This window comes from Sceloporus undulatus, unplaced genomic scaffold (genome assembly GCF_019175285.1).
Source record: "Sceloporus undulatus isolate JIND9_A2432 ecotype Alabama unplaced genomic scaffold, SceUnd_v1.1 scaffold_13, whole genome shotgun sequence".
Lineage (NCBI taxonomy): Eukaryota > Metazoa > Chordata > Lepidosauria > Squamata > Phrynosomatidae > Sceloporus > Sceloporus undulatus.
In genome coordinates, this window is record NW_024802935.1 from 4,694,100 (window position 1) to 4,721,497 (window position 27,398).

General features: G+C 39.8%; 1 protein-coding gene across 2 annotated transcripts in view; it reads left to right on the forward strand.

The window, feature by feature from the left end:
- Positions 1-27,398, forward strand: part of LOC121917248 (myosin heavy chain, cardiac muscle isoform-like) — a 115,973-nt gene that overhangs the window by 65,911 nt on the left and 22,664 nt on the right. For both annotated transcript variants that reach the window (XM_042443015.1, XM_042443016.1), the window contains 10 exons: positions 2,142-2,384; positions 4,526-4,702; positions 5,210-5,355; positions 6,487-6,577; positions 8,778-9,167; positions 11,698-11,824; positions 16,309-16,427; positions 16,802-16,998; positions 20,116-20,465; positions 22,477-22,601. In XM_042443015.1, coding sequence (XP_042298949.1) covers positions 2,142-2,384; positions 4,526-4,702; positions 5,210-5,355; positions 6,487-6,577; positions 8,778-9,167; positions 11,698-11,824; positions 16,309-16,427; positions 16,802-16,998; positions 20,116-20,465; positions 22,477-22,601 — 1,965 coding nt within the window. The remainder of the gene's footprint in view (positions 1-2,141; positions 2,385-4,525; positions 4,703-5,209; positions 5,356-6,486; positions 6,578-8,777; positions 9,168-11,697; positions 11,825-16,308; positions 16,428-16,801; positions 16,999-20,115; positions 20,466-22,476; positions 22,602-27,398) is intronic.

The following is a 27,398-nucleotide window of genomic DNA, read 5'->3' on the forward strand; positions in this document are numbered from 1 at the left end:
AGAGCCATGATTAGATGAAGAATAGCTGTGGAAATTAACAATTTTACATTGTACATTTTAAAGTCTTCAGAATCTGGAAGAAATAAGTGCTGCTTATTCTTTTCAAGTATTGTATCTTGCGATTAAATATTCTCAGAATTTCTTTCTCACGGTAAAAGGCAGTCATTAGACACATTCATATCCAGCTGGTAGTTGATAGCTACATTATTTTGAATTAAATTTAGACTTCTCTGGCTTCTGTCTTTAAATAAATACCCTAAAAGAATATAACAATAACTGGTCTCCATAATTTGTTCAGCTAAGAATTGCAACCTTAGTTTCACTGTGAGTTAGTTTACAATACTTTACATGTAAATAAATGAGCTAAAAAACTTAAAATGCTTGGATATAAATAATAACATTTTAATCCATATTCCAATATGTAGAGTCGGTTACCATGGTAAAATGTTGGAACAAGGAAATGTTAAACTTGGAGAAGTGGCATTTTACATACAATTTGCAAGTGTGCCACTGAAATAACAAGAAAATTATTTTTAAAGATAACAGAATACACATTTTTGTGTATGAGAACTCAGTCATTGTGTCCCAATGTGACTGACTGTTTGTTGTCATTACACATTGCAGCTTTAACATTTTAAATGGTTTATAATTATTAACTCGTTCATTCTCCTAAGTCTGGTGTCAGATGGAACATGAGAAATTGTGGCTACACAATAGTAGTATGTCTGTGACACTAATTTCATTTAGGATGCAGTTCTAACTCTACTTACTAGGGAGTATGCCCCATGGAACACAGATTTTTTTCTGAGCAGACACGTATAGCATTGGATGGTTATGAATACTTATGGACCTGTACTATGCTACCTTTCATGATGGTAGCATATGGTGAAACATCTTTTCTGGGAAAGCTTGCTTAGCCACTTTTTATCATCTGTTTGGTCTAACAGTGCTAAGTCCAGTCATCACTCTTTTACATCTAATTTGGCTGTACAGGCTCTGTTTGGTCTTAAGTTTGTCAAATTTCAGACACCTGAGCAGGCAATGGAGCCGAGAGAGCTCTTCTGAGTCTTTTTTGCCCAGGAGGCTACTTTCTATGAAAGTGGGGCTCCTGTGTGACCCAAACACCCAAAAAAGGGAAGCACGTCCCAGCTCTGTTGTCTGTTTTATGTCTCAGTTTTCCACCATTGCCAACCAGAAGTCTTAGTTTTGATATCTGCTTTTTTAATAAGTGTATTATATTGTTGATCCCCACCAGGCAAACCCATAATTAATGGGCTTTGTGAGAAACCCTTTTGCCAGGATGGGAAATTCCAGTCAATCCCATGATCCATCTGTCAGATTATAATGGGACGCACAATTAATATTCCCACATTAGAAGAGTAGAACGATAGATGACATGATGGCTGAAGGGCTACACATTGAAAAGGTTTGCCTCACAAGGCAAGACGGCATATGATAGATTTAAGTTGCTGGAAATTAGGCTGAGTTGCAAAATGAAAAGAAATGTCCTGACTTCAGGAGAAATTTGTCAAGGAAATCAACTACTTTGAGGGTTAGTGGGCTCCCCTTGATCTTCAGGTCTGGATGTTTTTTCCCCAGAGTTTTGAAGTAGAAGTTACAAGTAGTATAGTCACCAGAAATAAGTTATTTTTTGTTTAACCATGAGTGCAGAATATCACATCTCTGAGAATAATATTGCTTTCTTTGGTGCAGAGAATAATATTTTGTAGTCACTGTTAAAAGTCACTGTAGAACTATTCTGAGCAGACTTTTTCAAGTTTTATGCTATTCATTTATCAATTCTGGGGTTCCTTTTCAAAAAAAAAAGGAGTGAAAAAAGTGGTGAGTAATGCTACAAGTAAAGTAGCATGTTAATTTTGATAATGGTAATAAATTATTTTGAGGAGTTTCTGATTCAAAACAACTGCCTTTAGAAAGAGACTTTCCTACTCTGACTTTAGCTCTTAATCATCTGCACTGGGGACAATGGTGACTACATGGCTCCCTCCAATCTTAGAATTTGGTATACAGATGTTTGGGTGTATGCAGGCGTCCTGGACGATGGAGAAAACCATGAAGGAGAATCTGTTTGCTAACAAATGTTTCTACTAGCCACTAATGCAGTCTGTAAATCTCAACAGGAGCAAGATACACTGGCAGATGCAGAGGAAAGATGTGACTTGCTGATTAAATCCAAGATCCAGCTGGAGGCCAAAGTCAAAGAACTGACTGAACGGGTGGAAGATGAAGAGGAGATGAACTCTGAGCTGACATCCAAGAAGAGAAAGCTGGAAGATGAATGCTCTGAGCTGAAGAAAGACATTGATGACCTTGAAATAACGCTGGCAAAAGTTGAGAAAGAAAAACATGCCACTGAAAATAAGGTAGTTCTAATGCTTGGATTTTTTAAAAAAAAAAATCATTCCTGGGGTAGCTTGATGTTGGTAGATGACATACAAAAATTAACATTACAGAAGAAGCCCATGACTGGAATGTGATCTGTCTCTTCACATTTGAGGTACAAAGAACTGTATCCTTTCTCCTCAGTGTGTTACCTTGATGAAAGAAACATGTACCTCTGTGTGGGGAGAGATGCGTCTTCTTTATCACCTTCATTGCTGTTGCTCTGTGAACATTCCCTGTTTTCAATGACAAATGCAAGATATTATCCAGGATATCTGAGAAATATCTGAGCAAGCTGAGGAAGCTGTATAACCTCACCACCCATTTATTCTCTAGTACAGTTCTTGGATGGGAAACCTCCAATGAATACCAGATATTTCATAAGAAGGAACTGGCAAAACAATTTCTGAATATTCCTTGCTTAAGAAAATCCTGTGAAGGAACGGGGTCGCCATAAATTGACAGGCAGCTTAGAGGCACAGACACACAAAGGGCTGTGGAATGTATTGTCCTACAGATGTTGTTGGACTTCATTTCTTCTCAGTCCTAGCCACCTTAACCAATAAGGATGGCTTATGAGAGCTGCAATTTAACAACATCCGGAAGAATGGAGAAAAGACAGGTTGGGACATTCGCAATGTCCAATCAGAATGAGCCTGACATCAGCCAATGGGAGTTTAGCCAAGAAATGGTGGGGGCTACTCCCAGGAGCAAGTATAAATAAGATGAGTGGGAAGTGTGGAATTGGATAGGGATCAGATAGGGACAGAGCTCTGAGTTAGAGGTTTCTTAGACCCTGAGGAGTTTTTCTAGCCAAGGTGGCTGAGATACACTGCTGAAAGGGGCAGTTAAAAGGGGTTTTGGGTAACCAGGATGGCCAAAAAGTGGTCAAGTGTGGAAATTGAATTGGTTTGGCTGAAAAATCATAAAGTAGCAACAAAGCTTTAAAGCTCGGTGTCAAGTCAAATGTCTTATGTGAAACTATAACCTAGAGACCACTTCTAGAATATAATTGTTTAAGCACATAAAGACTGTATGAACTCTGAATATCAACCAGAAGAGAGATACTGTAACCAACTATCTTGTAAATAAAGGGTTTTTTTTGTTTTGATTCAACACGTGATCACTTGAGGTTAAGAAACTATAAGCCAAATGCTACCAGCGATTAATAATACTTTAATTGCTCAGAACACTCAAAATAGTGAGTGCCCCATCTTCCTACATAGTGGCCCAGAAGTAAAGGAAAAGTGTGGGAGTCACTCAAGTGAGGGATTCGAGAGTCTTATTGTGTAATTTGGTGGAAGCTAGGGAGGTAGTCATCACATATTGGTGGCAGCAGTGGGATAAAAAGACCCATTGTGCTGCCATCAGAGAAAAATAGTTGGGTGAGTAAGTCTCACCATCACACTAAAACTCTAATTTAGTACAATTATATTGTATTTTTCTTGCATTATGGACCTCAAGCAGGCTTACATGGGATTTCTATTTATTTTCCCATTTAGGAATTTACCAAACCTAGTCTTGCTATCTTTTTAGACCAGGGTTGGGCAAAGTTTGGCCAGCAGCCCCTTAGGACTGCTTTTGTTCTCCTTAGGAACCTCTGAGGCAATTTTTTAAAACATATCAAACAAAATTTTATTTTGCTCCAATATGTCCCCATCCATCCTCTAGGACAAATGGGGCATTTTGCTACATTTTTGGCCTAAAATGACAGGGTGGCATTTTAAAAAGTGTTGTCCCCCCCCCCCCCCCCAGATCTATGAGGGAACTATGGAATTTTCAAGGTGTTGCATGAGTTGTTACTGGAATTATGTTTGATTGATTATGTTTGATTAGATTTAGCAGCTCAGTAATGAAAAACAGAAAGCTAGGTCAGGGTTCTCATATTTCAATATGCTATCTGATTTCCTTTCTTTCCCATCTTGATGTGATATCAGACAACCCAAGAAAGCCCAGCATTTCTTCCATGATTGAGAATATCTTTGTGTGAGGCTTCCTCATGCTGATGCATAGCATTGGGTCTAGTACAATTGGAGTGCATGCAACTGTTTTAAGCTAGCAATGAAAAAACTGATGTATAATGACCTTTACAAAGATATTCTTTGTTTTTCTTCTTCCACAGGTTAAAAATTTGACAGAGGAAATGGCAGCACTTGATGAGACCATCAGCAAGCTTACAAAAGAAAAGAAGTCCTTGCAAGAAGCTCATCAGCAGGCCTTGGATGACCTGCAGGCAGAGGAGGACAAAGTCAACACTCTAAGCAAAGCCAAAGTGAAACTGGAACAGCAAGTAGATGATGTAAGTTGCATCCTCAATCTGGTATACTCAAAATTGTTTGGACTGCAGCTCCCATCATGGCCACTGGACATGCAAGCTAAGGACAGCAGGAATTGTATTCCAGCACATATGGAAAACACTTTGTTGGGGAAGAATGGTTTAGGTTGTGAGCTGTGGAGTTTGTTGTTGTTGTTGTTGTTGTTGTTGTTTTGGACAACTGGCTGGCTTTGATTGATAGGGCCAATGTTAAATGTTGGACCAGTTATTTGCCATATGCAAATAACTGGTGTAAAAGGAGTCCCTAAAGTGTTGGAAGTAGCCACCGTTTTCTTCTTCTTGCAAAATGAGTCTAGGAAAGTGGTGTGATGGAGAAGGGGCTCTCCAGATGATGATAGACCTCTAAGGAGTTTATAAAGGGAGCTATGGTCTTTCCTATTTTAGTGTGGTTTACAAAACCATATGGTGCAGTTAAAGTCTGTGATCTGCTAGGTATTGATGGGCTCATTTTTCCCTTTTGCATTTCTATAGCTTGAGGGATCTCTTGAACAAGAAAAGAAAGTGAGGATGGATTTGGAAAGAGCCAAACGAAAACTGGAAGGTGACTTGAAGCTGACTCAAGAAAGCGTCATGGATTTGGAGAATGATAAGCTGCAGTTGGAAGAAAAGTTAAAGAAGTAAGGTGCTTTAAGCCTTAAAGCAGAGATGGGCAACCTGTGGCCTTCCAGATGTCATTGGACTCCAATTTCTACCAGCCCTATTCAGAATAACCAGTGATACAGGATTATGGGAACTGTGATCCAGTAATAACTACTAGGCCACAGTTCACCACTACTTCCTTCTGCAGATAATACTTGATTTAATACCATAAAATACTTGTAGCTTTCTAACACTTAACATTATAATATGAGAAGTGAGCATGATTCATAATTATGTAGTTCCACTAAATACCAGGTCTGCAATGTAGCTTTGCTAGGTGCTTGGATACCCCTTGGGGTTTTCAGTCTGGGGAAAGCAGCCAAAAACAGCAGGTTGATCAGCTCCTGGTGGGTTTCTGTATGTAACTAGTGAACATGTTTAGCTTTGTGGGCCAAACACTCTGTAAGGCTGCTAAATGCCTCTCACCCCACTAGGAAAAGTGATTCCTCACTAGTGGGGTGGAAACTCCATAAATCTGTGTCCTATTAACAGGAAAGGGAAAAGAGGAAAGGGGGATGCTGTCTCCTAGTTGATTCAATGCTTATGTAACAGAGACCAGCATGCTAGATTAGACTTTCCATGCTCCAATGTGCTGCTTTGCTTCCTTTTTTCCTCCAGGGTGGTTTCCACATTGTAGAATTTTACAGGTGATTAGGCATTATCAGGGAGATCAAAATGCAGGAAGCTTAACATAGCTAGTTCCTCAGGCTAACATAATTCTAAACGATGCTGGATCTTTGTGTTGCATAGACTATGGTGCGGTACAGACGGTGCTATAGCACCATGCTCACGCTGTGCTAGGGTTACGGGACTGCGCAGCAACCGCACGGTCCCTAACCCTGGCACGTACAGGCGTTGCCATTATGATGTAATGGATGCATAGCATCCGCACGTCACGTCATGCCCTCAGCAGGAAAAAAGGCCGCCGCCACTCCAGACAAAACCCCAGGTATGTACCAGGCCTACAAATCCATTTTGACTTTATGTAGCACCTAGGTGTTTTTTAAGGACCATTGATGAGCAGCAGTAGCAGCTGTTTCTGAGATGACATTCCTGCCCTGAAAACAGTCACCCCTTGTATTCTTTTTCTTACGTTCTTATGTTATCAGGAAAGAATTTGAAATCAATCAGATGAACTCTAAGATTGAAGATGAGCAGGCCATAGTGATGCAGCTCCAGAAGAAGATAAAAGAGCTCCAGGTAACTGGTGTCTTGTGCACAGCTGGCTGTGGGTTTATGACATTGCCCAATACATGGGTTTATGACATTGTCCAATCCATTGTCCAACACATGTGGATGCTACAATTTTCATATAATCTTTTCTAGATAAGTAATTACCAGTTTTGATCATCTAGATTCTGTTGAACTACAGTCCCATCACTCCAGCCCATGTGGCTGATAGTGAGGATGATAAGAATTGTAGTTCAACAACATTTGGAGTACCAAGATTGGGAACCATTGGCCCTGGTGCTTTCAGGAATTCCAAAAGCAGAGCATGCAGACAACAGTTCTTCCCCTGATATTTGCCTCCCAGGAACTGCTACTTTCTGAACAGTTTAGGGGCTGTACGTACAGCCCTGAAGGGGCAGCCTCCAGACGCCCCTTTCCTAGCTAGATTGGGGTTGTGGCAACCTCACACTGTGACTCCAATCCGGCCTTTCCAGGACACAAAAAGGAGCTGCAAAAAGCAGCTCCTTTTTGTGCCCTGGAAAGGGTGCAATAGCTGTGGTGGCGTGGCTATGCAGCACTCTTTCAGTGATGCATCATGTGGAAGCAGCACCAGAGGAGTGCAGTGACGATGACATTATGTAGAGCGATGCGTGCATCACAGCACTTGGGGGTGGAGTCGCATGCGTTGTGAGGACACTACGCCCCAACTCTGCCCCCATGCTGGCCCAAAGTGCCAGTCTTCATAGGGCCTTAGTCATCACTCTCAATAGCCAGTAGTAGGCCAGAGCTCCATGAATTTATCTATAATCCTTTTTCCACTCAGGTCAGTGAGTATCACCTCATGACAGCAAATTTCAGACTCAAAATTATGCATTGCATGAATCAATATGTTCCCCAACGAAGAAAGAAGTTTATGAAATAATAATAATAATAATAATTTGTTTTATTTATATACCGCTATTCAGTGGGCCCTTAGAATCTGATGGGTTTTGGTTCAGAAGCACCTGTGGATATCAAAATCTGTAGGTGCTCAAGTCCCATTATATACAATGGCACATTAAAAAGGTGTCCTTATATAAGATGGCAAAATCAAACTTTGCTTTTGGGGGAATTTTTTAAAAAATGTTTTAAAAGAGTGGATGGTTGAATCTGTAAATGTAGGATCAAGGGATACAGAGGGCCGACTGTAAGTGAAATGGTGAAACAGTCTGAAAAGCAGGAAGTGGATGACTCTGATGTCAGTGGAGGTGGTGAATCTGTTCCAGGGTTAAGTTTGAACTTTAAAGGAACTGTCCAAGTTACTGCAACTGCATTTGGACAATATTGTTCACTACCCTGAATCATTAGACTTATCTTGCCAGATTTGAAATAGAGACTGTTGGCAACAGGTATACGATCCTGTTCTCAAATTTGATTGTGGGATTAGTGTTCCTATAATACAAAGAGTGACACTTGCAAAGGTAAGAGCAATAACAGGAAGGGAAAGGTTTGTACACAGCAGATCCTTGATGGGAGGAAAGAAGCTTTTGCCTTTGACTCTAATGTTGTTGGTGGCATCTGGGGGCTTGTGAGTTTGTAAGCAAACAGTATGTAGGAAGAATATGTGAGCTGCAGTGATGTGTAACATTGGTTCTGAAGTTTGTACAGAAGTAAGAATTCTTTGAGGGATTGAAAAAGTCCCCTTGGCTGCTGATCCATGGAGGCTCTATGACCTTCTTAGTTTTGCAGCTGCCAGAGTTGTTCTATGTTTTCCTCTGGAGGGTATGGGATGTGCCATTAATCATTCTGCAATTCTGAGGGTGGAATGTGTGACTAATCGGTGTTGGCAGTTTCAGTCCAGAGGTGAAACATGGACAGGGTCCACAAAATATTGCCTTTACTCACTCACCCTCCTCTCCTTCATTATAAGGTGACAGAGAACAGTAATAGAACACCACACTTCTATTGCATCTTACTTTCCAAATACAGATTGAGTCTCCTTTGTCCAAAATGCTTGGAACCAGGAGTAGTCTGGATTCTGGATATTTTGGACTCTGGAATACCTGTATAAGCAAATAGAAGTGTAGGGACCCAAGTCTAAACACAAAATTTCTTTTATGTTTCGTATATATCTTATACACATAGCCACTTCCACCTTGTGTGCTTTCCCTACTAGCCTAACATGGGATACAACCCATTTTTAAGTGATGGCACTATGGCATGTCATCCACGTTTTTTCTCTGTCTGACAGGCTCGCATAGAGGAGCTGGAAGAAGAGCTTGAAGCTGAAAGAGCTGCCCGAGCAAAAGTGGAAAAGCAGAGATCAGACCTGGCTCGAGAGCTGGAAGAGTTAAGTGAGCGGCTTGAAGAGGCAGGGGGTGCCACTTCAGCACAGCTGGAGATGAACAAGAAACGGGAAGCAGAATTTTTGAAACTCCGGCGGGATCTTGAAGAGGCCACATTGCACTATGAGGCAACAGCTGCCACGTTAAGGAAGAAGCATGCAGACAGCATGGCAGAGCTTGGGGAGCAAGTAGACAACCTGCAGAGAGTCAAGCAAAAGCTGGAGAAGGAGAAAAGTGAGCTGAAGCTGGAAGTGGATGACCTATCATCCAATATGGAGCAGCTGGTCAAAGGAAAGGTATAGCCGCCTTTCAGTCTAAGCACCAATCTGATCTGGGTTGGCTACAAACAAAACCCTTCACTGAATGTTGCATATTACTTTATAAAAAATCTAATCTTGGCCAGCTGAAAATAAATCAGCCCTCTGTGCTGTTCTAGATGCTCTATAAAAGCTTGGCTTTTAAAGAAGCATTTGGTTTAACATTCTAATGGCTCTTGAGTATACTTATAGTCCTTATGGTTAAAAACATTTCCTTACGTGCTTTCTGCTCACAGAGTGAGGGGACCTTTCGGCTAAATCACTGTGCAGTGTAAAGTATGCAGTAATCGATGGAAGGATAAAGACAGAGATGGTAGAGTGTATAGTGAAGAGAATGATGACAGAAAAACGTTTGTCTCTCCCAGTCCACCCTGCCTCTATGAGCCAGCCTTTCCCAACTTGTTAGCCCAAGGTCTCCCTTTGATCTGCCCTTGCCTTTACAAACAACTTACAATTTGTCATTGCTCATTTTACTATGTTCCTTCCAACTCTAGAATATTCATCATATTGGGTCAGCTATTGGAATTTTCTTGATTTTATCCCAGGCTGATTATTATGATGGTGTAACTCACTCAAGATCACACAGGGACTGAGCAGATGTGCCAGGATAGCATGGGCCAAGCCTGATACTAAGTAGAAGTCAGAGATTATGATGTTTATGATGATGATGCTGGCCTGGTTTCTAACCCAGGTCAATCTTCAGGCCAGCATGGGGACAGGTGGGTGTTTACATGCCTGCCCATCGCCACGCCATAAACCTGCACCATGCACCCCTTACCTTCCCCTGCCATTGCTACTACTGTACTGAGAAAACCCCTGTCACCACGTCTGACATGGAAGCAGAGTGCCAGCTGCACCTATATGGCCAGGCACCATGTTTCCACATGAGATGCAGCAACAAGGGTCTTCTCAGTAGCAGCAATGGTGGTAGAAGGTAAGGCACACATGGGGCAATCTGGTATGTTGGGGTTTACTGTGGAGTTTCAGCAAGCCCTTTTGACCCATGCTGAGGCCCTTTTGTGCTGGGATCAGACCAGAACTGCCAGATCAGTGTCTGGTCTACCTGATCCTGGCCCGTGGGCATTGGCCTGCTTTGTTAAAATAAATTGGCATATACATTTTGGGCCATGCGGACAATGGGTTTTCATGGCCGAGTGGGGAATCAAATTCTGAACTTCAGAATCCAAATCCTATGCTCAGACAACTGCACCACACCCGGATACCAAAATTCATGGATGCTCCAGTCCCTTTATATACCATGGTGTAGTAAAATGGTGTCCCTTATATAAAATGGCAAAATCAGGGTTTGCTTTTTGGATCTCTTTCTTTCTTTCTTTCTTTCTTGTGGAGGGGAATGTTTTTGGGCCATGGATGGTTGAATCTGTGGATACAGAGGGCTGACTGTATCTGATAAGGCTCTCCATATGTGATAACCTCTGAGATAGAGGCTTTTAAACTTTGCTGGAAACCCTCTCTTAGATCTTGCATTTCCTTCTAGATCGTTCTGGTGAATTAAAAACTAGTAATTGTTAGTAAATAGTCTGATAACCACACACACACTTACAAAGCAATTCACAGACTGCTCTGAAAAACAGTCTGTTCTTATTCAAAAAACTAAAGCTAAAATCTAATACTGATGGGGAGGAGGAGGAAGTTGAAATCTGTTTTTTACATAACCATCTTTGGAAAGCTTTCATCACATTTACCTTTAACAAATGATATAGAGAAGAATTGTAAAATATTCCTCTGGGGATATTTAATTTCCCCCCTACTGCTAAGAGAGGTTAGCAGCCATGTGTTTATGGCTCTCAGATGTGTAATTTTGTTTAAATCAATGTGAAGTTTTCCCGTCACATCAATTCAGTTCAATATTTCAAAGCTATTATTAATTAAATGGATGATTCCCTTCCATTTGCCTCCCACTATCATATAGGAGCTCTGTAGGGTTGTGTTTTTGGTATGACTCCAGTAAAAGACTAACTGTGAAAAATAATGTCTTAGTGATTCTTGTCAGAAAATGAGATATCTGATGCTCATTTGTCAGGTTATGCTTCTAGTTGTGTAATAGTGCGTAAAACTTTTTAAACAGTATCCCAAGCTTATGATGTATGATAAAGGAGTATGTTTTTTAATGATGCAGTTTCTTATAATAATTCAATTTTTGTTTGTTATATAATAAAATAGAACTTTTTTAAAAAAAAGTCCTGGCACACCTATTGACATATTGTTTTTTCTTATTTTAAAATTGCCTTTTTCATTTTTGCTATTTGTTCATAAGCCAATTTTTTTCAGGTTGTGTAGGATTGTAGCCTGCCTGTTAGCTGGATTGTGTTTTACTTTCTGTGTTTTTATTGCTTTCTGCAAGAATATTTTTTCTTCTGTTATAGAGAAAGCAAGTGTGCCACTAATGGTTCTTAATGTCAGAGAGTAACCTTTTAAGGGGAAGAAATGGTGAGCAATGCACTTTTATTGTAATGACGTTTGATTATCTTTTCCCCAACTCTATTAGTCGAATGCAGAGAAACTCTGTCGCACTTTGGAAGACCATCTCAATGAAGCAAAAATGAAAGTGGATGAGATGACCCGTGTGGTGAATGACCTCACCACCCAAAAAGGAAAGCTGCAAACAGAGAATGGTATGCTGAACAAACATAGTTACAAACACAGGAATTCTGAAGTTAACACCTAAGACACTTTAAATTTGCATGTGTGCAGGAGTGTCACTAAGGGGTGCATGTTGTGCCAATGTACCAGGTGATACTCCAAGGGGTGTGTGTGTGACACTACTGATCCACAGACATTTGCCTTTTGGCAGAAATGGACTATGGTGTTCACCTGCATCCCTTTAAAATGCTAAAGAGATGAATGGGATGTGGCTCAGTGGGAGGAGAATGGGGAAACCCCAAGTCTTATTTTTTAAAAAATAATTTTTTAAATTATTTCTAAATATTATTTTAAAATGTGAAATCATATCAGATTTTCACTTTATTTAAACTATGTACATGTAAATACATCTGGGCTGTGCATATGATCTTGTAATTAAAGATATAATTTTAATTTTGCTAGTTGTAGAGCTATGGGCCATGGGCTGCATTTGCCCATCCCTGGTGAAAGAGATCACTAGAACCACAAAGAGGGAGCGGGGAACACTGTCAGCCCAAGATTCTGTTTGGCTGATTTATATCACACTGTGGTTTACTTGGGAAAGCCACTTTTTTGGACTGCAGTCTATCCCTGCATCTCAACACTGCCCCTGAAAATGGATGATGAGGCCCTGCTGGGTGAAGGATTCTATGGCTCTAGTCAAAAGATGTTGCTTTTCTACATTCTAGTTAATGGACTAATAATATGCCACAGTACAAAACAATCTCCTATCATCCTGTCATTACTGCTAATGCTGATTTGCACTGTATCAGGTTTGGGATGTTTCTAATGCACAGTGTACTGTTCTCGCCATACACATTGTTCATTGCTTACAGAAGACCTACTCATGTTCACCTTACAAAAACTGCTTTCCAACATCTTTTCCCAACTAGAGGCCTCTTTTCTCTGACATTGTATTAGATTCCCAAGGACTTGAGGCAATACCAGCCCAACTGATTGTAGGAAAGCAATCATCCCCCTCCCCCATTTTGTCTTGTAGAGTTGTTTTTTTAAGTGTTAAAACATCCAACTTGAAATTATACCAGTAGAATTTGTAGGAAGAGCAGAGGAAAAACAAAGATTATTATTACAGATTGAGTATCCTTTATCTGGAAATCCAAAATCTGAAAACACTCCAAAATTGAAAAACTTTTGAGTACCAATATGACACCACAAGTTCAATAGTTTAGTGTATCCAAACTTTGTTTCATACACAAAATCATTAAAAATATATATCGCGTAAAACTACTTTCAAGCTATGTGTATAAGGTGTATATGAAACATAAATGAATATTGTGTTTAGATTTGGGTCCCATCTGCAAGATACTTCATTATGTATATGCAAATATTCCAAAATTCAAAAACAACAACAACCCTGAAGTCTGAAATACTTCCAGTCCCACACATATCAGATACTCAACCTGTATTATTTTTCACTGAGCTTACTCTGCAGCCATGGTGAAGCCTTGTGTGATAGATTTAGCAATAATAGTACAGAAGTTGCTGGAAAGTAGAGGGAATTGAAAGACGTAGTTAGAATCCTAAAGAACATTTAATTGCAGTTCCCTCTTGTAAGTAATCTACTGAACACATCTGATCTCATTTGATTTCAGAAGTTAATCAGGGTTGGAACTGTGTTTGAATGGGAAACTGCCAGAGATCTCCAAACAGGACTAGGGAAGAATCCTGGCTGGAACATTATGATCAAATGCCAGTCACAGTTGACAGTATGAGATCTGGAACTTTAACATTTCACAGATGAAAACTGGGATGTGTGTAGCTAAACAATATCAGAATGTGGTGAGGATGAACATACAAGCTAGGAGATGCTGCAACAGTTTGCATTTGCCTATGGAGATTATCAGACTAGGGCCAATTCCACAACAGTTGTGCTATAAAGCATAGCACAATGGTGATCTGCATGGTCATGCAGTTGCGCTATAACAGTGAAATAAAAGCGAAACAAAAATTCAGTCACGTTCCATATACAAAAGCCGATCGCATTGCTGTAATGTTAGTATATCGTCATTGGATGTTTTGTGCATGTGTCATTATTGGGCTACTGCACATGTCCGAAAAATATGGTTCTGTCCCAAACAGAACAAAATTAAACCTCTATATTTAACAACATGATATATACTGAGTTCAAATAAAATAGTGCCCTATATCTCAAAATAAGACATAGATCTCCTCCGAAAATGATCCTAGCAATAAGAGTGAATTGCCTATGTTGAAGTGCAGTCTGGGCAAAGCTCCCCAATAGCTCTCCCTGATAGCACAAATGCATCATTATTAGCTTCTGTGCATTTGCAATAGTGTGAATGAAGCACTGTTGGCAAACCATTCATGGAGCTTCCCCATTAATAAGAAGTTACAGGGCAATTCCAGGTTATTCATGGGAGAAGTACTGGATGGCCACAACGTCGAGTGAAAATCTTCTTGCAATTGCACTATAATGATGGGAACATTCCATTTTTCTCCCATTTTTAACCTCCATGGGATAATCTCCTGAGTCTGCTGGGAAGCTCATGATTTCTCCCTCTCATTTTTCTTTTTCTTTATCTTCTGAGTGCAAAATACTTTTTTTTTTAAACTTAGTTTGCATCAAGTGAAGTAAGCTGTCAGCGAATGGAGAAAGTGAGAGGAGGAAAGAAACTAGAGCATTTTAAGAGCAATTTGTTTGAGGGTTTTCCCCAGTTGTTAGTCAGCATTCTATGCCACTAAGCATGTTTAGTCCTCATTAGATTCACTGATCCCCCTGTACACAAGCCATGGATATCTTCTAAAGAGTTTTTTACCCATTACAAATCTTGGAATCACCTCTAAGGATTCCTTGAATTCCTATGAAATTCATGGGTTCACCTTGTGCCTTAAGTTGAAGGCACAAAAGATAAAATCATAACCTTTTCAGAATTTTTTAGTGTTCATGCATTCACTTGACATGTGTCCCTTCATTCAAGACATTTATTCAAAACTTGTCAGTCTTGATTGAGAGCAGCTTGTTATATAAAACCAGAACTCAGAAGAGTTACTTTGTTGAGAACTATAGGTTTTAGAAGCTATGTTGGCTATGTGATTCTGAGAGTAATCCAAACAAACAAACAAAAACGTGCCAAGCTCTGTAAAACATACAATTGAGAAACTACCATAAATATAAACACCAGTCAAATGAAGCAAAAGGTTTTTAGAGAACAAAATAGTTTTATTTGTTTACTTCATAAAAAATAACAATGTTAAATGATGATCATAAATACAGCACCATATGAGAAAAATCACATTATATCCACCACTGCAAAAAAAAAAAAAAGTGTATATTTTTCTTCTTTTGGTAGTGAACATTCTTGGGTTTGCAAGATCCAGCAGTATCAAAGACCTTGTAGCATCTTTTCCCAGTATTTATATTGATGGTCCCTGGATAGCAGATGCATGTTTTTTAAAAATAATAAATGACCAGCATAAATCTATAAACATTTCTGTCCTACTTTCTCCTCTAAGAAGTTTCTACATGGCCATTAAATTTTCACTTAATAGCATACCCCAAAGTTCCATCATGAGAGAAGCTTTTCATCGTTATTTGTGAATAATAATAATAATAAGTTTCTGTCATAGTTAATATGTTGGGAAATGATACTACCTAATGGGTTCAATATCCCAAAAGTTTCATACTTTTGGACAATGAATTAAAGTTGAGTCAAACTCATATGAATAAAATTTCCTCTTTGTTCATGTCTACTCCAACAAGGAAATACAGCCAAGGAGGACTCAAGTGCTGTCTATCTATCTATCTATCTATCTATCTATCTATCTATCTATCTAGAAATTATGCAGTTGGACATCACTTTAACTGCCATGGCTGCAACCTACAAAATCCTAGGATCTGTAGTTCTGTGAGGCACCAACACTTTGGCAGACAGGGCTAAACAGCTTGCAAAGCTACAGATCCCAGGATGGAGCTACCGCACTTAAACTTTTGCTAAACTTCATTATTTCTACAGTGTAGCTGCACCCTAAGTAATCTTAGAGCCACTCTTCTGCCAATTTTTGCTAACTTTCATTTTCACACAGAAGAAAAACCATAGAAGAGTCATGCTGTAATGGGAGAGTATATAATAAAGCCTTTATATTTGGGCTACACACTTATATGAAGCAAGACATCCATCACCACTGTGAGAAAAATATGGATATTTTTATAGCTTGCCATCAAGTACCTGGGTTTTTCTCCTATGCCTTTCAATGTATTTAGAGGCTTTTAAAGAGGCTTCATATAAACCTAACATTGACAAAATGTGACCTAACCTGTGCATGGCCTGCACCATGAAATGCCTATTCTACCTTCTGTGAGCCTTCAGAGCAAACAAAGGGGGTGTGCTACCTTTGCTTGTGGAATAATTGCTTCTGAGCATAGCCCTCTCCCCCTCCTTTTCCTCTTATAGGAAACTTATTATTCATTATCTTTTTTGTGATAACCCTCTGGCAGGTGAATTCACGAGACAGCTGGAAGAGAAAGAATCGCTTATAAACCAACTTTCCCGAGGGAAGTTGTCTTTCACTCAACAAATAGATGAACTTAAAAGGCAGCTGGAGGAAGAGACCAAGGTAAATGCTTTGATTAAGAATCCCAGCATGAATCTGAGTCAGCCCAAAATGACTACTCTCTCTTAAGATCTTGTCCTTCTGCTGGTACAGAATGGCATTCCTGAAGCAAGTGCACCAGAATTGCACTGATTCGCACAAGCTGGGGGCTTGTCTTGTCTGTAAGTATGAATAAAATACAAAATGTCAGGGATTAGAGCACCTATAAGATTGGGAAAATCCATGATTGCTGTTAAAGTTTAAGAGAGCTGTTGTAAAGCAACCAGTGGGAGAAAAGAATGTAGAAATGTGAGCTAAAGTGTGCATCCACTGCAAGACCTGGTCCTTTGTCCATTGCAGCCTGTTATAAAATACCACCCTCTGGTTCTGCCCCACAGTCCAAGAATGCTTTGGCCCATGCTCTGCAAGCTGCTCGCCATGATTGTGATCTGCTACGTGAGCAGTTTGAGGAGGAGCAGGAAGCTAAGGCTGAGCTACAGAGGGCCCTTTCTAAGGGAAATGCGGAAGTGGCGCAATGGAGAACTAAATATGAAACAGATGCTATCCAAAGGACTGAAGAACTAGAAGATGCCAAGTAAGATCTCACAAGGGTGGGGCCTCCTGTGTTTCCATGTGTATCCTTTGGGTGAGGAGGAGTGACAGTCTAGGAATGGCTCCTGATGAGGCTCCTGATGAGGCTCCTGAATTGTTTAATTGGCTTAATTCAAATATAGAATTTTATAGGAGATCCAGGAGGATGTAAACCTTTTATTATTTGGCCTTCACATGCAAAGATAAATAATTCTCATGCAACACAATGCAAGGCTTAGATCTCAGCCTTCCATGAGGTATTTCAATTATTGTTTGGGTACAGTTTTCAGGTTGTGTGATATACTCCGCTTGGCTATCATTCTTCATTTTGTTTCCCCCGTACAAAAAAAGAAAGGTTAAGAATCATAGAATCATAGAATCATAGAATCGTAGAGTTGGAAGAGACCACTAGGGCCATCCAGTCCAACCCCCTGCCATGCAGGAAATCCAAATCAAAGCATCCCTGACAGATGGCCATCCAGCCTCTGTTTAAAGACCTCCAAGGAAGGAGACTCTATCACCTTCCGAGGAAGTGCATTCCACTGTCGAACAGCCCTTACTGTTAGGAAGTTCCTCCTAATGTTCAGGTGGAATCTCTTTTCCTGTAGCTTGCATCCATTGTTCCGGTTCCTGTTTTCTGGAGCAGCAGAAAACAAGCTTGCTCCCTCTTCAACATGACATCCTTTCAAATATTTAAACAGGGCTATCATATCACCTCTTAACCTTCTTTTCTCCAGGCTAAACATCCCCAGCTCCCTAAGTCGTTCCTCATAGGGCATGGTTTCCAGATCCTTCACCATTTTTGTCGCCCTCCTTTGGACACGCTCCAGTTTCTCAATGTCCTTTCTGAATTGTGGTGCCCAGAACTGGACACAATATTCTAGGTGGGGCCTGACCAGAGCAGAATACAGTGGCACTATTACTTCTCTTGATCTAGATACTATACTTCTATTGATGCAGCCTAAAATAGCATTGGCCTTTTTAGCTGCCGCATCACACTGTTCACTCATGTTCAACTTGTGGTCTACTTGGACTCCTAGATCCCTTTCACACGTAGTTTCATTCAGCCAGGTGTCACCCATCCTATATCTGTGCATTTTATTTTTCCGCCCTAAGTGCAATACCTTACATTTCTCCGTGTTGAATTTCATTTTGTTAGCTTTGGCCCAGCTTTCTAGTCTATTCAGGTCATTTTGAATCTTGATGCTGTCCTCTGGGGTATTAGCTATTCCCCCTAATTTGGTGTCATCTGCAAATTTGATAAGTATGCTCCCAATTCTGTCATCCAGGTCATTGATAAAGATGTTGAATAGCACCGGGCCCAGGACAGAGCCCTGTGGGACCCCACTGGTCACTTCTCTCCAGGATGAAAAGGAGCCATTGTTGAGCACCCTTTGGGTTCGGCCGGTCAACCAATTACAGATCCATGTAACAGTTCCTTTGTCTAGCCCACATTTTACAAGCTTGTTTGCAAGAATGTCATGGGGAACCTTGTCAAAGGCCTTAGTGAAATCAAGATATACTATATCCACAGCATTCCCTTCATCTACCAAGCTGATAATTTTATCAAAGAAAGAGATTAGGTTTGTCTGGCATGACTTGTTTCTCTGAAACCCATGTTGACTTTTTGTGATTATGGCATTGCCTTCTAGATGTTCACAGACTCTCTGTTTAATGATCTGCTCCAGAATCTTTCCTAGTACTGATGTCAGACTAACTGGACGATAATTGTTGGGATCCTCTTTTTTCCCCTTTTTGAAGATGGGGACAACGTTTGCCCTCCTCCAGTCTGCTGGGATCTCTCCTGTTTTCCAGGAGTTTTCAAAGATTATTGCCAATGGCTCCGATATTACATTTGCCAGTTCTTTTAATACCCTTGGATGGAGTTCATCTGGTCCCGGAGACTTAAATTCATTTAGATTAATAAGGTGTTCCTCTACTATCTCTTTACTTATTCTGTGCTGAAATTCCCCTATTCTGTCCTCTGCTCCATTATCCTCAGGTTGAGCACCCTTTGCCTTTTCTGAGAAGACTGTGGCAAAGAAGGTGTTGAGTAATTCTGCCTTTTCTCTGTCTTCTGACAGCTTTAGTCAGCAGCCATATCACCATCTTGAAAAGGAGAGGTGAGATGACATTTCCTCTTTCAGTTCAGCTGGTGGCTCAGTAGAGTGATGAATCTGTGTTGGTTTTTAGTCCAAAATGTAGAGAAGCCATTCACAGTCTTGATAACATTGGAACTGACCCCAGTTCCTTGGACCCAACTGCCATTTAGCTCCTGATCTCTTACAAACATCGCCATTCTATTTGGCCACATCAGAGGTAAAGCGATGGCACCAAATTGATTTGGGTGCTTCATCTGATCCAGAAAAAAAGGTCTCCTGTAGTTTCCCTGTGTAACATCATAATATAACATAATGAAAGCGTGTGTGTGCGCATGCGCGCACACCTTCAAATTGCACTTATGGTGACCTCGTGACCTCGTGAATTTCAGAGGGTTTTCCCAGGCAAGGAATACTCTGAGATAGTTGCATACCATCCAAAATTTCAAAGATGAAAACTGGGACATGTAGCCAAACAACTTCAGAGGGTGGTCAAGATGGCAAAAGTTATTAATAAGGAACAACATACAAGCTAGGAGATGTTGCAGCTTTGCTGAGTACAGTGAGAAGGGAAGGATTCTTCCCCTCCTCTCCTCTCTTCTCTGTTGAGTGAACTGAGTGCAATTTGCACTCACTGTTTAAAATAAGCTGTGGACAAAGGGGGAAGTGGGGTAAATGGAGAGGGAAACTAGGACATTTGAAAAAGATAGCGGACGAATTGAGACTGTCCTAGCCAAACTGGGAGAGCTGGACAGTATGTGAAAGAGCCAGTATTTAATTTGTTTATTTTCTTCTTTCTTTTCATATCCTTTTCTCTTAAAAAATGCAGCATGTATATGTACATCAATAGCACTATGTAAAATAACAAGAAGATATTTCGTAAATTGTGACCTATTCTTTTAAGTTGTAAATGATCATGAGCCCTTTTACAGGAAACAATTAAATCTGGCTGCTTAAATGAAAATGACACTGCTTTGTCTTGTCATTGTTGTTGGTCATTCTATACCCATCTCTTTGGTTAGGAAAAAGCTGGCAGCTCGTCTACAGGAGGCTGAGGAAGCCATTGAAGCAGCCAATGCCAAATGCTCTTCTTTGGAAAAGACAAAACACAGATTGCAGAATGAGCTGGAGGACATGATGATTGATCTGGAAAAGGCTAACTCAGCAGCAGCAGCCCTTGACAAGAAGCAGCGTAATTTTGACAGGATTATTGCTGAATGGAAACAGAAGTATGAGGAGTCCCAGGCGGAACTTGAAGCTGCCCAGAAGGAAGCCCGAAGCCTTAGCACAGAGTTATTTAAGTTGAAGAATGCCTATGAAGAAAGCTTGGACAATCTGGAGACCCTAAAAAGAGAAAACAAGAATCTCCAGGGTAGGTCATGTTCTTAAGCAAGTTAAGAAGTTAAGCAAGTTAAGTCAGACTGAGAGCTAAATTGGAAGCAACAGAATAGTTTCATTAATGCTAAAAAAAATTGGCTTTTTTTAAAAAAAATGTGAGTATAATGAAGTCATGCTTCAAAGGTAACACAGTGAGGGAGAATCAAATTACTTTATTGGGGTAAAATTAGTAATGTTTTCCAGTTACAATGTAACATAATTTTAAAGACCATTTTTAGAAACATTTTAACAGGTTTTTAAAAAAAGTCTTATGTTGCTCTCTTCTCAGTCCCAAGTTATTGTTATTCTTTAAAACCCAAACTAAAGAAACACAGTGAAAAGGTAGCATGTAACATGCCAAAGTTCTTCTAATATTGTAATGTAAAAGGTAAAGGTAAAAAAGGTAAATGTTTTCCCTTTGACAAGATTGTCTAGTTGTATCTGACTGTAGGGAGTGGTGTTCATCTCCGTTACTAAGCCAAGGATGCCAGCCAGCATGACTAAATGCCGAGGTGCATGGAATGCTAAAACATTAAAGTAAAGCTGTTACTTTCCCACCAAAGTGTACCTATTTATCTTCTTGCACTTTTACATGCTTTTGAACTGCTAGGTTGGCAGAAGCTGGCATCAAATATCATGAATATAAATGAAGGGAACCGTCTAATTAAAAAGATTGTATGTACAGTGCTGTGTAACTTTACAGCAATTTATAAATAAAGGTTAATAATAATAATAATAATAATAATAATAATAATAATAATAATTGTTATTATTACAGGATGGGTATGCAGGAAAATGGATACCAGTAGAGCAGGGCATGAAACTGCCAGGTGCTAGGGAGTCACATTGTCCTGCCAGGACCTATGCATTTTTAAAAAAAGAAAATAATAACTTTTAAAAAAAACCTAAACTTAAAATATGCTTGGGGGGCATGTTGTTGTTGTTGTTATATGCCTTCAAATTGACTTTCACTTACAGTAATCCTGTCCTAGGGCTATCTTGGCAAGACTAATTCCAAGAGGTCTTGTCATTGCTTTTCTCTCGGACTGAGACAGTATAGCCAGGTCCACTACCCCAATATCCCCTGTTACACTGGCACTCCTGTTGCAATGCAGATGGCTGTGCAAATATGTATCCCGCTGTGCCTGCCATTGCCACTAATACAAGTCACTTGTTCTGAAGTCAGAACAAAAGGCACCCAGCCATGTGATTGATGCTGGGCACCTCGTACCCCCTTCAGTGCAAGAAACCTGTGGCAATGCTAGCAGACATGGGGAGGTGTGTTGTAACCAGCCACCCTGCCTCACAATGGAGGGCTCTGAACTTTTTGGAAAGATCTAGGGCAAACAATGAGGTTTTATACACAGTGGACCCTTGTTATACGCTGAGTTTGGTTCCAAGATCCCCCATGGATAACAAAATCTGTGGATGCTCAAGTGCCATTAAATATAACATAGCAAAATGGTGTCCCTTATAAAAAATGGAAAATCAAGGTTTGATATTTGAAATTTTTACTTTTTTTGAACATTTTCAAACTGTGGATGCTTGAATCTGTGTATAAGAAGGGCCAACTGTACTGCTATGTATAGCAGATTTAGTGGTGAACTGGCTGAACATTGTCCAGACAGTTCCCACCAGAAATGAGGATAGAGCCCTGTGTTGTTAGGACTACTCACCATGGGAAAGGATGTTTTATTTGGACCATGCAGACATGGCCCTATGCCTTGCTAAGGCTGAGAGAGTATGTGTAGGGATTCAAATACTGGTCACTCCAAGTCCTTGTCCAGCACTCAAACCACTACACCACATTGATTCTGGGGGGCATATGCAGTATTATAAACATTCAAAAATATGTCTTAACTTCAAGGTAGCAGTTTGTATTAAAAGAGCTTTGAAAATGTATTTCCCTCTGACAGATGGGAACCAAATCAGGAACAATTTGGTGCGTTTAGGACTTTCAGATCCCTATAGTCTCTTATGACTGCTATTTTTTAAAATCTCTTCAGAGGAAATCGCAGATCTAACAGACCAAATTAGTGAAGGGAACAAGAGCCTTCATGAGATAGAAAAGATGAAGAAACAAGCTGAGCAAGAAAAATCAGAAATTCAGCTAGCCCTGGAAGAAGCTGAGGTAAGATAAATGTTTGGAAGAAAGAATGCAGCTTTGTGTGTCAATGTATTTTGTTACTTACTTACTCACATACATACATACACACACCGCACATAGCAATGTATTTTGCACAGTGAAATGTACAGCTGCATAGGAAGCAGGAGATCTACATGCACAACTGGGTTCACTGGAAGTAATATTGCATCACTTTTTATGCATCACCATTTAAGCTAATCCATAGCCAAAAATGAGTTGGGTAGTTCTGAGTGGTAAGGAAAAACTAATCATCACACTTGCAGACCTTGTTTTATTTTCATTTTGTTTTTTGGTTTGGCATAATATTCAGAGAGAGAGTAATTGCCTGAAAATTGGACCTTTTTTGAAAAAATAGGAGGTCTTGAGCAGCTTTGTGGGACTGCTGTGGAGCTTCAGGGGCTGCAATAATTGGCCTTGGGATGGCATGCTACTCATAGGCCATACTTTCTTGACTCCTGGTGTACAGGATGTTTCATGAGCAACCACCATTTGCCTTTAAGAAAGCAAGTAGAAAAAGGATTAGTCTAGGGTTTTTGTTTTTGTACAGATGGTTTGAATGGCCTTTTTATGGTTTTAATTCTATATAATTGCTGGTATTTTATTATTTTAGCTATTCTTGCTTTTGCCATATTGAAATGGTCTGGAGACTTATCCAATAAAGAATACTTTAAGAAAAATCATGCAGTCATCACCACTAAGTCTGATGAAGGAGACTGTTTTACCACCTGAGTGTGTATGTATGGAATACAAATCCCATTGTAATGCATTTTCAAAACATTTGAAGATAGGCTCTTTCTTTAGTTAACTTTATTGTTCAATTGGGGAAGGCAATTTTCATACATTACTAATCTTCCCTGCAAGGGAGACTTGTTCATGTTGTATAGCACAAGATGAAAGTTGGTTCCAACATGTCTAAATCAAAACAGAGTTCTGCATGAACTGTCACTGTTCTTTACGGTAGATGGTGGCCACATGTGGCTCGAAACAGTGCTCCAGTCACTGTTAGTAACTCTACAAAAACGTGTCCACATTGGAAGAAACATAGAGCCTGAAATGTTCATGTTACATCTTTGAGATTTTATGTACAGTTTCTATGCCACACTGCATCTGAGAAGCCCAATTCCATATTAATGTGAAGCTTTTACTCCTCATTGTTATTGAACATTCCTGGCCTCCAAAATCTTGCCTGAAAACCAAGAGGTTCTTGAAGCTTAACTTACAGATGATACAAACAGGTCATTGAATCTCAGAACTGGGATGCTCCCACTTATTCTGTTTTACTTAAAAACAGGTGCATGGGGAACCATATGTGCCATTTTCCAGCTGAAATTTCCCCACTTCCCAGTTGCTATTTGCTATTAACAGCAAACAGCAACTTGAGTAGGCAGCTGTAACTGGAAAAACAGCAGGGATGTGATATTCTTGTCTCTTTGTTGCATTTAAAGATGTATTAGGAATAAGGGATAGTTTGACCTTGAGATTTCAGAAACTGGCTCTTCCAAAGAATCCTGTACAACTCATCTCAGACTTTTGTTCCAAATATGTCACCTTGGAAAGGGTTCCCTTAGAGCTGACAGTCTTAAAAAAGCTGTGTTAGATCAAAGCTGATTTCTTGATAAACAAATTAGCAAAGTAATTAAGGATAAAAGAAAACATGAACTTAAATGCATATTTGCATTTAAGATGATCCTGGGGGAAACCCTTTCCCAGAAACTGGTGTTTACACTGGGATGATACTTTCTTTCTTGCACCTATGAAGGGATCTCTTCGTAGTGGAAATTCCCGCTTTACAGGAGGGATTTTCTTCAAGATAGCAGTAGTTGGGGACAGAGTTAAATTCTCTATGTCTGTTGCCATTCTGAATATTATTAGCCTGCCTTCAGATGATGGTATTTGCATTTTTAAAAAAAATATATTGCAAATACATTGCAATGGTACATTTCATTATTGCAGTCCATAGTTTGACAAGGGATGGAAAGAAAATTTGAAAGTGGTCCAAAATAGGGCTCCATGGTGTCAAGAAACAATGAAAAGGTGTCAAGAAACCATGCATGGAAAATCTTCACAATTCAGGATTTATTAAGCATGAAAAAGGCGTATGGATTTTTTAAATGTCGATTAAAATTTCAGCACAGAAAACAACGAAAGAGACTTTTCTATGAAGAAAACACATTTCCTGCACAGAAAATAACATTTCTGTGTAGAAAAAGCTTTTTCTGTGCAGAACCAGTGGCATCTCTATGGTGTGTGTGGGGTGAGGATCACACCAGGTCCTCAACCCCCCCCCAATGCAGAATCCATGCTGGATCTGAAAGCTTTGGGGGGCCTTGAGGGGGCTTCACAATCCAGCATGGCTGATGATGCACTGAATCCTGAAGGCACAGTCACCCTCCAAAGTTTGGGATGTCTCAAAAGAGCACCCAGTGAATGCACCACGGCGTGCCTGGAGTTTCTCTGAAAGCCCTGCAATCTCTTCTGGCTACTGGGTCTCCTTGCTGTCACCTTGGAAGGAGGCAGTGGTGTGGGGGGGCCCTCTGCAGGGGGCTCCTCCAGTGGCCAAGAATTACCCCCATAAGAGTCGCTGGACAATAGTTGAGTGAGGTGGAGTTTGTGTCGTGGCAAGCAAAGGTTGTGGGGTTTTTGAGTTAGTGTGCTGAAGGGGAGAGGTCTTGCCACATATTAGTTTTGACTCCAAGTGGTAGTGGTGGTTTGTGGCTCTTCCAGTCATTTCCAATGTGGAAAGGGTTCAAAATCTCATGGGATTTTCTTGGCAAGTTTCTTCAGAGGGATTTTTGCCATCTTTGGGTGGGAAGGGTTTGGTGTGGCGGCAACAGCCATGCCAGGTCTTGAAGACCTTGGAAGAGGCTGCAGTGGTCTGGTTGGGGTTGGGGAGTGCAAGGCAGTTTGCTCCCCCTCAGACACCCCAAGGTGACACCAGCCTAAGGAACGCCACTGTGCAGAACACTTATTTTCTGTGCAGAGATATCATTTTCAGTGCATAAAATGCCATTCCCCGCAGAAAAAGCACATGCTTTTTTTTTTTTTGCACCACATAGTTGCTGAATGGTGAATAGTCTTCCAAAACTGCATTTTCAATGTCTTCCATGCAGCAAAGAGAAAAATTGTAAAATTATCTGATCTTGCCTAATTTACATACCTAAGTTTGACTGGAAACAAATTTGTTGTTTTGAAGCACTGCTGTGTATTGGGGGGGGGGGGTATAAGTAGACTTCGCTAGCTCAGAGTATGAAAACAAACTGTCTCTGGATTCAAAGATGCCTTTCTCTAATTGTAGACTAACTTCTACTCATAGAATGGATGTTTCTACACTTTATGCAAAAGTACTGAATAAGAAAGATGAAATTTTCTTTTCTTTTCTTTTCTTTTCTTTTCTTTCTTTCATTTTTGGTTTTGTTTGGACAATCTCTTATGCAGGCAGAAGTATGAGAATGACTATTGATGTACAGTATTATAGGACCATGTGAATTCAAGTGCAAATGTTTGCACAAGTTTTCTTATTTTGTATGGTTCTTTTGACTTGAACCAGATTTCCATTTTAACTGACTGTTCTGACATACATGCAGCATCTTCAGGATAATATGAGTGAAACTTCCTAAATTGCTTTCATTTTTGAAAATTATAGCCAATAAATTATTTCTTTAAAAAAGTTATCAGCTGTTTCATCAGCAACTGAAAGTTCTTGGTTTTTCCTATCTGGTATCTACATTTTTCTGTGATACCTGGAGGCTAGTTCACTGGAGTGGAATGTGATTTGTTTATATAGCAAATTAACTGAATGAATTCAATTTCATGAATCACCTTTTTTAAAAAAAATCTATTTGAAAGGACATTTCCATCTCTTTTTCTAGCAATGTCTGAAAATTAGCTCTTAATTAAATTGTCAGTATCATTGTATTAATCTCTTTCTTCTTCTTTTAATCTTACAGGCTATTTTATATTTTGCAGGGATTTCCCCTCCAAATAAAAAGGTGTTTGTAGGACAGCAGAGAAAATGGCATGTTTTATTATGCTGCTTTGAAAAGCTCAGCATAATATATCTTATATTTTTATATAATATATGTTCTGCATATATTTTAGCTGATTGATCTTTATATTTTGTTTTTCATGTATTCCGGAGCTTTGCCTTGACCAGTTGCTCTAGCATGTGCCTTGGCTTGATATTGCTAAGTAGCAGTGCCACAAATCTACTCAGCTAAATCAAAGATAAACTCCCTGAAATATATTTTACTAACAGGCCATTCCAATAACCTTCATTAGCTGCAGAAGTGTTTCTATTATGTTCTACAAATCCTTTGGCTGTTTGAGCTGAGCAGCTAGGGAAGATGGTTTATGAGAATGTAGTAACTCTGGTTTAATTTTAATGGATGTGGGAATGAGACCAGAGGTGTTCAGTGGAGCATTGGGATGTCTTTCTATGCGAATTTAGAAGAAATCCCTCCACTACCCCTTTATCCGAGTAGGTGCTTGTTTAGAAAATGCAGATTGTGGTGTTGCTTATGCAGATGATGCATTATATTTCAAGTATACTTTTTCTTGTACTTTGCTGCCTGTTACTCTAAGAACAAAATGCAGCTAATTCAGAAAAAAAACTACACTTATACACCCTCAAGTCCTGGTTTGGGGAGAAAGGCAGGGTGCTTTTAGGCCTCCATGATTTAGGCCAAGGAAATAACTTTTTAACAACAGAAAAGGACTGCTTACTTCATGTAGATTTTTTTATTTTTTTAAAAAAAGACCTCTTCTGGGCCTAAAATGAGAGCA